The sequence below is a fragment of the Parasteatoda tepidariorum genome, chromosome 1 (genome assembly GCF_043381705.1).
Source record: "Parasteatoda tepidariorum isolate YZ-2023 chromosome 1, CAS_Ptep_4.0, whole genome shotgun sequence".
NCBI classification, from domain to species: Eukaryota; Metazoa; Arthropoda; class Arachnida; order Araneae; family Theridiidae; genus Parasteatoda; species Parasteatoda tepidariorum.
Window position 1 is genome coordinate 75,405,744 of NC_092204.1, and position 13,699 is coordinate 75,419,442.

At 28.2% G+C, this 13,699-nt stretch overlaps 2 protein-coding genes across 4 annotated transcripts in view; one reads left to right on the plus strand and one right to left on the minus strand.

The window, feature by feature from the left end:
- Positions 1-13,699, plus strand: part of LOC107444265 (noggin-2) — a 38,384-nt gene that overhangs the window by 5,889 nt on the left and 18,796 nt on the right. The gene's annotated exons all lie outside the window — the stretch shown is intronic.
- The window catches only part of LOC107441062 (uncharacterized), a 15,159-nt gene continuing 3,732 nt past the window's right edge, over positions 2,273-13,699 (minus strand). Inside the window, exons 3-8 of the mRNA XM_071185731.1 lie at positions 12,917-12,996; positions 12,722-12,827; positions 12,413-12,493; positions 11,434-11,520; positions 5,093-5,218; positions 2,273-2,569 (exon numbers count right to left, since the gene is read on the minus strand). Of these exons, the coding sequence (XP_071041832.1) occupies positions 2,273-2,569; positions 5,093-5,218; positions 11,434-11,520; positions 12,413-12,493; positions 12,722-12,827; positions 12,917-12,996 (777 nt within the window). The remainder of the gene's footprint in view (positions 2,570-5,092; positions 5,219-11,433; positions 11,521-12,412; positions 12,494-12,721; positions 12,828-12,916; positions 12,997-13,699) is intronic.

Below are 13,699 nucleotides of genomic sequence, written 5' to 3' on the forward strand. Positions count from 1 at the left end.
GTAAGTGAAGTATGCCTTAGCAACATATAAAACAAGTTACAAAAATATTTATTTTATCATTTTTGTGTAATTTGTTACTTACCATCTGAAAATATTAGTTTTAAATCTCGTTTTTATTAGTTGTACATTGGTTTTCATTTTATAACTCCACATATCGAAATGAAAATCATTTTTTCATTCGTATCTGCGATCTTTTTGGTTGTCCAATAATCCTGCATAGATTAAAAATAAGCTACAGATGTAACTAACATCCTATAGTTACCAAACTAACAAAAGAAGTTTTTTTATTTTATTTTATAACCGTCGTTGAACAGCCGACCCAATTTCATGGGCTTACGACTACTTACGTTCAACTCCGTAGCCTTGTAATTTTGAACCAATCCAGAAGACAAGGAAACTCCTGGAACAGTACCCCCAGAGGTATTGATTTGTTGTGGGAACATGGAGGACTTTGAGACTCGACAGATTTAACGTGCATCAGTCACCATTTACTACACGGGGAGTCTTCGACCGGTGAGGATCGAACCCACGACCTCTTGGATGTGAGCCCAGCGCCCTACCGACCAGGCTATCCCGACCCAACAAAAGAAGTTTGACAAAAGTCATCTATATATAAAGCAATAGTTTGGAATATAAAGCAGAATTATTTGAACTTAAATAATAAGCAATAGTTTTTCTCGCGCAATAGTAATATTTTTACAGTGAATGAAGCTGTAGATAAGTTAGGTTTCTCAAAATTTTTCAGTTTCAAAAATTTATAAAATTTCTCTTTCTAAACAGCTTGAAATTTTCTACCCACTTTTTCAAAAAGCATCGATATCATATTAAGAAGTGAGAAAATTTAATAATTTTATTCTTCCAATTATATATTCCCAATTCTTTTTAAATAAATTGTATTCATTCCAAAGATTTAATGGTAGAATTTCATTGTAATTCGAAATCTATCATGTATATAAATTTATCTGCCTTTGAATAAATAAATTAAAGTAATAATTGTTCTGAAGAAATAGCCCTATGATAAGCTAAGCATTGATTACATTTGTGTGGTGTTTTGTTTCGCTGACCTGTGAGCCAATATAAGTTACTGAGATAGTGTACAACAAAGATAGGCTATCAGCTAACTACCAAAAAAAGAATATGGATTGCATAAAATCCCGAATACTTGATTGCCTCTCTGAATCCTAGCCCTAAATCATATGTCTGAATCATAGTCCTGAATATAAGACTGTTTCTCTGAATACTGGCCTTATATCCTTAGTGCAGGTCTGAACATAACAGTTAGTCAATTCAATTTCAATGGTTAATTCAATTTGCTGTCAATTTCAAGAATGAATGGTAAAGTGCTCGACTTCGCATGCAAGTCGTCGGGCTACCAAAGCAGGGGAGAAATCCCCTCTGCAGAGGATCAAAATTGTGATGGTATGTCTTCGGATCATCCTCGGGGATGTTTCCCAGACCGTCGCCAATAGCCCATTGCGCAGCTCTAGTGCGACGTAAATAAACTACAACAACATCAAGAATGAATGAGCATGGAACAATTTTGGAACCTGTCAATATTTAGAACAGATCGAGGATTAAACAGTTAGTTACCCGTCTCTTCCTAGAACAGATAAAGGCTGAATAACAAGTTCTTGTTAGTATTTAGAGAAGATCGGGGATTGAGCAATAAGTTACCATAGATCGAGGATTGTTGTTGTTGTCTTGTCTATATCAGTGATCAATATTTCCAAAAGTTTGTGGGGTGTGTTAGATAGGATTGAACAGTTAAACTGCCAACCTTTGGGACATATTGAATAATGAATTAGATTAGCATTCCCTAATTTTAAGGTTTAATTGGAGTCTAAACTGTCAACAATAAGTTTTCAAGGACAATTAAAGATAGGTGACTGAACAATGATTCGTCAGTTTTCATGGCAGATCGAGTACTAAATAACTTTGAAAACAGATAAAATACTTTTTTTCCAATGCCCACCTGGAGAAAGACTTTTTCGTCATGCAGGCATCTGAAGGGCAGATTTGTAGGCCACACTTTCAGGGGCACCATAATAGGTGGGCCAACGTTGCTCCCCCAGTAAGAACAGATTGTACAGGGAATGAAAGAACATCCATGCCCTGCCCGGGATTCGAACCTAGAACCTTTCTGATGTAAGGCCAGTTCCCAGCCCGTACACAGGCCGGTAGGAGCAGATAGGAGACTACTCCTGGTTTACTGTTGCATAACTCTTTTAAATTATGAAATATAAAAGCTTTGAAAAGTTAGTAATTATTTAAATCATTGGTCGAAAAAGCTTGTATACCTTATGTGATATGGCCCGGGACTACATGTTGTAGCACGAGTCCCAGTAGCTGGTCCTGTTCCACCTCCAACTAACGTAGTAATACCAGATGCGATAGCATGTTCAACAAGTTGAGGACAGATGAAATGAACATGAGAGTCAATTGCTCCAGCAGTCAGGATTGAACCTTCACCAGCAATGACCTCCGTTGATACCCCTACCACCATGTTTGCATGAACTCCATCCATGACATCGGGGTTTCCTGCTTTTCCAATGCCTCTAATCAAGCCATCCTGAAATGGATTCATTTCAGATCAATAAATAAAATACAAGTTTTATTCAAAAATTGAGAAATGAGTCACGGTATTAAAATTAGAGAAGAGTTCTAGTAGTTTCTTAAGAATACAGTCAGAAACTTACTTCAAAAAAGAAATTATTGAAAACTTGAAACATTTTGCACTGTTACTATTTGAAGCATGTTAACAATTCTGCGGATTTATTTTATGTTATTAAAAAACCTTTTTATGACGTATATTACGCATATATAATGCTTTAATTATGTTTATGAATTGAAAAAATGCAAGGTTATAATCCTGGCAACAATAAAAGGCATTTATCATTTATTATTTTTAAGCGTCCCACACACATAGAAGGACCACAATTTTCAACATTACTTGCATTATTACATGCATATTTCAATAATACTTGCACTTATACTTTCAATTTTTTACTATACATACATGCATTATTGAAATTTTAATTTCAACAATACTTGTATTACAAAATTTTTATACGATGCTCTCATTGTTATTTGGAATTTTAGTGATCTTTGCATTATTATTTACAATTTTCCACAATGCTTGTCTTGTTCCTTCCAATTTCTCTGTATATACATTATTTCTTATAATTTTTAACAATACTTGCATTATTACTTACAGTTTTCAACAATACTTGCACTCAAAATTACGATTTTCAGCAAGTCTTGAAATATTAACGAAAATTTTTCGCAATACTTAAACTGTTAATTGCAATTTTTAATGTTACTATTTGAATTGAAAAAATTTTGCAATGTTACAATGTGAATCGAATTAACAATTCTTCGGATTTATTTTATGTTTGTATATTAAGGCTTTTTGTGATGTATATTACGAATATATAATACTTTTATCATGTTCTTTAATTAAGAAATAACAAGGTTACAATCCTAACAACAATTAAAGTCATTTATCATTTATTATTCAAACGCATCCTACATACTTAGAAGGATGTAACAGCAATTTTCATCAATATTTGCTTTATTACACGCATACAAACTTAAATTTTTAAAATTTTTATTTCACCAATACTCGTATGGTAACAGTTTTCTACGATGCTTGCTTAACGATGTTTTCGTTATTATTATACCCAACTTCAACAATTCGTGCATTATTTACAATTTTCAACAAAGCTTGTCTTGCTGCTTCCAATTTTTCTCATGCAGATGCGATAGCATTAATAGAAAATTAATGGAGAAATAATTTTAATGCTTATCAAAAAATGAAAAACTAAACTATAGAGGACTATTTATTCGTGGAGATAAATTCTAATTACTTGGTGTTCCCTAAAGACCACCTTTAATATTTATTTACAGAATCTTAAACAAATACAAATCCCCATGCACATTGAAAGGAATTCGAAATAATATTTAAAAGAGGAATAAACAAAAAGCACCATCGAAATCTGAGAAATCGTAATATTGAAAGGCAATCTGTATCAATAAATCTGTTTTGATGTTTATTGAACTCATATTGAATTTTGATAGAATTTTTATTTTTATTTTAGATTAAATATTAATTTGTGACCCCTTAACATGTGTATACGTTTTTGTTTTTTGAAAAGGATTATGAAAATACATATTAAGGTTGGTTCTTACAGAACATCCTGTATATATAGCGCGAGAAAGGAGCTCCTTGGAAGGAGTGCTCTTAGTTTTTTCAAATCATTGACGCAAATGTTCTTGAAATTATATTCCAAATTTTAAGTAAATTAACATCAAAAGAGAAAGTGCCTTTATATCAATTCAGTCGACTCTTTTTTTAACAAATTTTATATACGCCAACAAAAAATAATTGTTATTTTAAGCAACGCATTAATCGCATTATTTTAAGCAGCGCATTACTCACATTATTTTAAGCTACGTGTTAATCGTATTATTTTAAGCAACGCATTATTCACATTATTTTAAGCAACGCGTTAATTGTATTATTATAAGCAACGCATTATTTTAAGCAACGCAATCAGAATTAACTGTTTGTTTTGTTTCGCTCAAAATTATCAAATATCAGTTTGCTTGTTTTTTCTATTAAATACATTTTTGCGATCATTTTAAGGCCAGTTTAACCTAATTCTGATCGGTTGTTTAGTTGCTAGATTAATTTTTATGCATCAATATCACGATGTTTGCAAAACAAGAAATTGACACAAACGTTCCGAACACATAGGCTTGAAACATTCAACAATGTTGATAACATAGGTTTCGTACACAGCTGGAAAGAATTAATAATTGGCATCAATTTTGTTATAAAAAAGCTAAAAATTTCCTAATGTTAACTTTCACTATCAAAATAAAAATTCATATCTGCTACCTTCAGATCTAGATATATTTACTTAGAGAAAATAAAATATTCAGGTTTGCTACAAATAACAAAATAAAATAAAACATTTATATTAATATTACTACCACTTTTTAATTTTTTCCAGGTGCATATGAACCATGTAATAGTTTAACTCAAAATTAGCCATTGATTGCCAAGATACAAGAAGCAACCTTAAAGTACCTTAATTCCAACATCCGCTTTGACAATCCCTTGGATAGCATCAATAATTATGCAATTTGTTATGACAGTGTCTAACACTTCATGACTACTTCTCAATGATGCTTGGCCCATTCCTTCTCGAAGTACCTAAAAAGAAGTCAAACATAGTGAACATTCAATAAAAAGGAAATTTAAAATGATAATTCTTACCCATATAAAACATTACATGAAATCTCCTAATGCTTTAAGATAATGTTTCATGACAAGTTATTAAGAAATTGAATTTTGGAGAAATTTTTTACATAGTTTTTAGTGCTACTTATAGAGTTTTAAGTATTTGAAAATGAAGGCGGTGACATATTTATCAGTTTTGCTTTTTAATGCGTTATACGCATAAGAGCACTGCTTCTTGTGCTTTATTTGTTACTTATTCTTTCTTGACTAGAGCCTAGTAACGATAAAAAGTGAAGCAAAAATTGTCCTAGACAATTGGACAAACATTAATTCTTTCTTTCTTTCTTTTTTTACAGATTTGCACGGAAAAAAATTTCTTCTTTATTCTTATTATGGGATTCTTTATTTTATTACCTTTCAACCATTACAAATTAAGATTTCTAGTTTGCAAAGTTGAAATACAGAAAAGGGTACAGCTCTATCCATCCTCGGAAGTTCCTACCTGGGTTTAACCCCATAATTATCTCACACCACCTGCCTTCGATTAATGACCTGCCTACCAGTTCAAATCGACGGCGCATAAAAATTTTAAGCGTGTGCGCCAGAAAAGCGAAATAAAGCCAAATCTGGATGGATGAAACTGATGGCCGCCTTCTTATGAATGACTTGTAAAATAGTCGTCTTCAATGATTTGTAATTACAAAAATGTTGCAGCTAAGAACATGCGAAAAAAATGGCGATGCCGAATGGCGATGCCAAGTACCAGTCAAAATATCTGTACATAAAAAATATTTCTTAATGTGTGTGTGTTTTTTTAAAATTCAGAGCTGCAATGTAAAAATTATTTTGACAATTAAAAATTTTCTTCATACATTTCTAATATGATTAATTATTAATTTTATAGGATGGTCGAATTCTGCTAATTAGCTTCGTGAAAGTTTTCATAAATAATTTTTCTGAATTTAAAGAATTAATTTTTGAAAATTTTAATGTTGAAGTTATAAATGCTGTAAAAAATTAATCCGATATAGGATAAAAAATTAATCCGATCAAAACTATTGTAATTTATCATTTCTTAAAAATGTGAATATTTCTCTTTATCAATAGAATATTTTTATTTTCCGTTTTAAAAATGACAATTTCGATATAAATCTAGATAAATTAAACTGCAACAGGATGAGAAAAATACTATACATAAAGCTGCTTAAATTTTATTTATTTTTTCCCATTTTTCACTTTATTTTTCACTATTTTATTTTTCACTTTAAAAATTCGAAGCAAATAAAATTTAGCGTCAAGAAAATAAAATTTATTGTCAAGACAAGACATTAAAAAGAGCTTTTATTTAGTAAAAAATTGTATGCTTTTTTCCTAGATATGATATTTGCTTGGGAATTTCAAAGAAAAAAAAATCTTGTGTCATGATTGTTTAGTCATATATAACTGCATGAAGTTGTGAATACATATATTTACATGTCATTCTGATCAGAAGTTTCAATAGGCAAAATTTTCCGAATTGAATCTTTTTTAAAATATTGTCATATTTAAGGACCCTGCACACACTAGAGTAATGCAACTTTATTTTTACCTCGACGTTAAAGATATAACTGTGAAATTTTTTTTTAATAATGACTTTTTTAAAAGGCGCGCACATTTGATGCATAAAGGCCTAAAATGTCATCCAATTTCTATACCACGTGTTGAAAACTTTCGATTTGAAACCAATAAGTGATTTCATTTTTTATAACAATATATTAACCAGATTCAAGAAGTTTTATAAAATTGACACTTCATGACTTGTTTTATTACTACTTTATACTTTTTATGATTACTTTATTTATTCAATTTTAAGTTAGATGCTTCCATTGCACACAAGTGATATACGAGTATGTGCCTGTATTATAAATTTTTAAAACAATTTAACAATACAGATATTTACCAAAATTGTCTGAAAAATTAAGTTAAAAAATAATAGTAATAATTAAAAACTTTATGAATTGAATCAGCTCCAAATGTTATTACTTCCTTTTAATTTTGATATATCATTTTACATCATATGTCATATGGTAACCAAATTATATATAGACAGAGCAATATTTTCATCAAAGTCTTAATTTTATATTAAATCCATTTTTTGATGTTATAAAACCTACGAAATACAATTTTCAGTGTCTCACTTAATTCCATCATACCTGTCGTTCTATATACCGGATAATAATAATAATAATCTGAATCAAAATATTTTGGTTTTATTTGATGACCTATATTCTTAATAGCTTCTTTTAATTTTTTTTCTTTGATAGACAATATCAATAGAACTCTTTTGGCATTAAGATTGTTGTTTTTATCATTAATTAACTTAAATAACGAATGAGGAATGATGTTTTATCATCAATTTTCAAATTCATCATATCCAATTTTAAAAGTTCTATAATTAATTTGTTTTTGTTTAGTTTAAGTAAAATGATAAAACTAAATTATTTAGTCAATCAAAAATATATTTAAGTAAAATTGTTAGAATTTTAAAATGTATGTACGAAAAACAAGTTATTTCTTAAGAATAATTTCTGAAAGCTAAAAATATGCAAAAATTATATTAATCATAAAAGTATACACAAAAAATTATATTTTCTTTTAAGATTATGACTGAAAGAGAAAATAGAAGTCCCTGGGCAAAGAAGAACAGGCGATATTTTAAATCAGAAATTTTATTATATTAAATTAAGAAAGACCTCAAGCATAAAAATATACTTCCTCTGAATAAACATTTTTAGTGTTAACCAATTTGGATTTTTAATCCTTAAAATATCACAATGTACTACTATCATAATGTTGAAGTGATCGCCATGTCAAAAACATTGTTCCAATTGTTTAGTCAAAGTTCCAGTCCTTTTATTTTTCTTTTCTCTTTTTTTTTTTCATTTTTCGGTGTATCTGGAACTGTTCAGGGCGGATAAAAAATTCCACTAATTGTAAAACTCTTTCTCCAAAAATTTCATGCGAAACATACTATTATAGATAAGTCATTATTATTTATTATTTAATTTATGCTGGGAAAAGTTTTGTACTGCTGAGCATAAAAAATTTCATGTCATTTTAAATGATGTAATTTCAGGTAACAAAATTTGAACAAAAGCGTCTGAACTGTTACTGAGGACAGAAAATTCATATCGGGATTTTCAGAATATCGGGCTTTGGAAATATTCCCAAACTATTTTGCCGATTTTCGCAATTTTTTTTTTTTCATTTAATAATATAGTTTAAAATAAGATGAATGCTTGCATATTTTACTCTTCTATACATTTGTGACTATTATTAATTAAAATTTAGTAATTATATTTTTTCTTACAAAGTTATATTTTCGATTAAATTTTCTTTGTATAAACCAGTCTTATAACTGTGTGTACAATTTTTTTCAACGTATTAACAACAGTCAACATATTACTTTCAAACCATTAAAATTGAAACGTAATGAAATTCCAATTACTAAAATCAAAGTTGTGTAGGGTGTTTCGCTTTGCTTTCATTTTACAAAAATAGCATTTATACGAAAAGTAATATATAATCTAGGTTTAGAGCTTTAATTCACAGGAAGTAACGCCTACAAAATTGTTTATTATAGATATGTTATTAAACTAAAAACTTAAATTAGTTTATTCTCTAGTTTTTATTTATTAATTTTAAGTGAATGAGGGGCAAAAAATATTTTTACTTGGGCTTGGAAATTAGCTTATATAAATCTTGAACGATTTTTTTCCACTTCAAATAATAGTTTCATGGTTTGAAAAATGACACATTTTGGATTCTCCTAAGATTATTTGTACACTTTATTAGCCTTTAAGTATAACTCTGTAACTACTTGTGCACACTCAATTATTATAAAATTGTTCACGAGAAAATTGATGTTACGCACATAAAAAATTTATAAACATTAATTATTTGAAACAGATATATTTAATAATAACAATATATACAACTAATTTGAAAATATTAAATAGGACAATCGGGACTTGGCATCCCCCCCCCCTAGTCATAAAAAAGTTTGCACGCCACTGATTATTAATCTTGTTCAAATGTATTCTTAATATAAAAAGTAAACAGTCTCTCTTTTTTACTGTGGTAATTTATCTTTCCTGAAAATTAAAATTACATCAATATTGTTTCAAAATGAAATATTCTACAACAATCATGCATACTAATTAATTACAATTATATATTTTTTTTTATGTAATTCTGTACACTGATAATGTTTTTAAAACACAATATTTTACTGTCAAATTTAAACAGTCATATTGTATAAAATTGAGTAGTTTAAAAAATGAAGTAATATTAAAAGTCTACTAAATTATTGTTCCCAAAAATTTGATTGAACTTATATTTTTTAAATATTAATCTTATTAACTATGTTTTATCTTAATTAATTTTAAAAATAGTATGGTGTATGTATACTGTTTCCAAAAAAAAAGACACGATCTTTTTTTCTTTGATGGACTACGAGGCCTGAATTGCTTGAAACTTTTTGAATTTATAAAATCAGATCAGGTTTTTTTAAATTCGTTTTTAGCGCATGCGCAGCCTAAAAGAACTACTTGAAATACTCATATCTTGCGCAGTTTTTGCAATTTTTTTAAAATTTTAAATCAATACATTTGTAATTAATTTTAAATTGCAACAAAAAGTTTGTTTAATTCCATTGAATATTTTTAAAGTTATAGCAAAAAACCATAAAACAAATAATTAGCTTTTTTTTAATAAAAAAACCCATCATATTTCCAGTAATATTTATGCTAGGTTTACGAAATGTTATGCAGTTACTAAAAACAACAATTTAAGTAATTGGTACAAGTTCCAAGCTTATTGCTTGATTTTCTGGCATCTGGCATAGGGTGTTAAAAAACTTGTTATTTTTCATTACTTATTATAGGCTTCTAAAGCCTCCGAAGGCTAAATTTTATTTTTATTTAATTTAAAATTATATCCATGCTTTTTTTTTCTTCTTTTTCTCGAAATTTTCATTTTGGACGCGAGTACTAACACTTGATTTCATGTCAAAAGGTACAAAAACTGAAACATTTTAATAGAACACTGATTTGATGCTGTTAAAAGTTAATATTTGTATCGAAACCGTTTAAAAATATAAACGGTTCAAAAGAAATTTAAACATTTAGTAATTTTAATAGTTTTTTGATAGAAAGTTTAATTTATAAATTTTTCACAAATGAAATTAAATCTTAACAAAATGTGCCGAAAAGAGTAACGAGAATTTTAAAAACAAAATCTTTTTTTTAATCGATTTTTAGGAGGAAACAAAACTAAAATGATTCAGATAGATGCATAGGAGTTGTTAAACGAAGTGATAGTGTAATGAACCATCCAGTAATTAACAAAAAATTGCTGTTTTATGCTCTACACCCGTTTTCTATTCTGATACAAGACCAAGCTGTCTTGTTCTTCAATTCCTCATAAAAATAATAGAGGTACTTTTCATGTTTCAGGATTTTTTTCTCCAAATTTTGAATAATGAAAAAATATCTCCATCTTGATTGCTAAAAATACTATAGTGACAACACGTGGTGGTGTAATCTTTAATGGTTGCTAAAGAAATGTTTCATTCGCCAAATGTTTGGCGATGGACATTTGTTAAAATTCAAGAGTCCCCACTTCCAAGATCTATTCATAACAATACATTTTCCCCTTTGACACATTGATGGATCATATCTATTGTTATGACCCTCTACCTCACCTTCAGGTTGGAAAATCCTAGGATGGACAGAGCACAGCCCACAGAAAAACAGTAGAAAGGCCTTTGTTTTGAAGTAGTATATCCTTAAATTCTGTTTTGTTATAATTATTATCATTATTATTATTATTATTATTGTTATTATTATAAGTTAAATTCAACTCTTTAAGAGGGAAATTCATTTTCCAAACTCATTCACTTAACACAATTTACTAGGCTGTGTATTGCTAAACAACAATTTTATTATAAATTGCTGTATGCTCGCCATTTTAAGTCAATATCACAAACACAACTTAATTTATTTTAACATTGTCAAGGAAAATGTCTACTCAGGTGATAAAAGGAAATGTAGAAAAAAAGAAAAAGTTTCACTTTTTTTACGTGAAATTATTGCACATGCAGTTTTTTTTTTCTTTCTTTTCTTTTTTTCTGAAAGCAATACGGTTACCTTTCCTCCACCAAATTTACACTCATCTCCATAAACGGTGAAATCTTTTTCAATCTTTATAATAAGACTCATGTCTCCTAATCGAACCTATTAAAAGAATGAAATCAAATTTTAACCAATTGACTTTTTGCGATAATAAAAACTAATACATTTATTAAAAACGATCTTTGGGAAGTAACCTGACAAAACCTAAACGTAATACGTTGATTGTAGATGTTAATGATTTTACTAAAAAAATTTGACGATTACATGTTTGTAATGATTAACGACAAAAGCGAAAGGATTGAAAGGTAAGTAAGAGTAGCGTACTTTCCTCAAATTGGTTACGTGATGATCGGATCTCTCAAAACTTATTAAAGAATTAATAAATCAAATGCAACTCTTTTTTAAATTTAGATTTTACATAAAAATTTCAAAATATTTTATTTTTTAAAATTTCAAATGTATTTCATCATACATACAATTTTTTTAAAAAAAATAAGAAGAATTTTTTTTTGAGTTTTCCGTGCTTTAATGCTGCCATCTATGATAAGAATATAGCATTATTTTCTGAAAAAATTTTATTTCTTATTTATTTATTCATTAAAGATTAACCTATTGAAAGAATACCTTATTATATGAATGAATATACATTTACATTTATATAGTACATTTATATAAACGTTGCTGATCTTTATAAATTGTACACATATTTTTATGCATGTTTGATTAAAAGGGAATATATTTTTAGTTCAAACATGGTTTACTAGATGGCAGCAGAAGAAAATGCTTCATTGACTTAAATATATTTACAAACTTCTACTTTTGATGCATTTTCACGATTTCTCACTTAATTCGAATGAGAATGACTTTCAAAAGTTTTCGCTATAGTCAATCTTCAATTCAATACATTACACAAAAAAAAATTTCTGCAAAATAAAAATCATTGAAATTAATTTAATTGATACAAACTATTTCAACTTAAAACCTTAAAACTTACCTTATCTCCGGTCGTCGGACCATAATTACTTAAATAAGAATATCTTGTAATTTGACAAGGTTCCACAGGTAAAATAATGTCCTAAAAATATAGATATCAGTAAGATATATTCAGGTATTAGTAATATGTATAGCAATAATATATAATTTTAAATAAAATTTTATTATATTGAGATTTTTTTAGAGTTTGCCTATAGCAATATATATGATACCCAACATTATCGGTAAATATGATTAACAACAGAAAACAATTTATCTGTTTGATTTGTATAATTTCCAATAAAATATGAATATGATAATCACTATTTACTTGAACTTTGTGTCCAAAACCACGACTTATAACATGCTGCATAATATTAGGCAAAGCGCATTCCTTCATGGGACCATTGCAAAGACTATTGCCTCCAGTAATGATTCTATGAAAATAAAACGTGTTAAAAATTAGTTCCATAATTTCAAAATATTAAAAAAAACTTAGTTATTAATTCAAAAAAGAGAGCTATACTTAGCTCCTCCTATTTCCACTAAAGTGACAGTTTTTGTTTCTCCCGGTTCAAATCTTATTGAAAATCCAGCTGGAATGTCCTAAAACAAAAATTTTAAAAAATTTATGTAAATGTTTAAATTCTTTAAAAAAAACCGAAAGAAAAATTAAGTCTAACTTATAATTAGAAAATCTGATTAACAATTAGAAAATTTTAAAAAATTACATTTTTAGTCATTGAAAAAAAAAATAAATAAAAAATAAGAACTAATAAATGCTAAAAGTTAATCAATTTCTTTTTTTTTTCCTTAGGACTAAAAATCTGAAATCTTTTGGAAAACTTTTAGGACAATTTTTTACGAATGACAGAAAAGACTGTATTTTCGCTTTAATAATAAACTTTCAACTTGAAATAAATAAATATACTTCATCCGTATGTTTTCCATAAAATGCTCGATAACAACAAATCATTTATGAGTAATTTATTTAATTAGCAATTTTTGTTAAAAACAATTAATTCTCACATTTTCTTAATTTAACTTACTTGAGTAATAATAATTATATTTAAATTTTATTTTATTTGTGATAAGTAGGGGAGAGTGGGGTCAATTGTAACAGGGTACGATTGTAACAGAGCAAAAATTTCGAGTGTCGGGTTTTAGATTTGGTTCTTAGGTGGCGCACAAGGTGTATTTAATAAATCTACATGTACACCCCTGCTGGCAACCATTTCTAGGTACTTTTGAAAGAGTTACATCACAAAAGATATTTTCACGCTACGCAAGTAATTTTTTTGGTATTAGA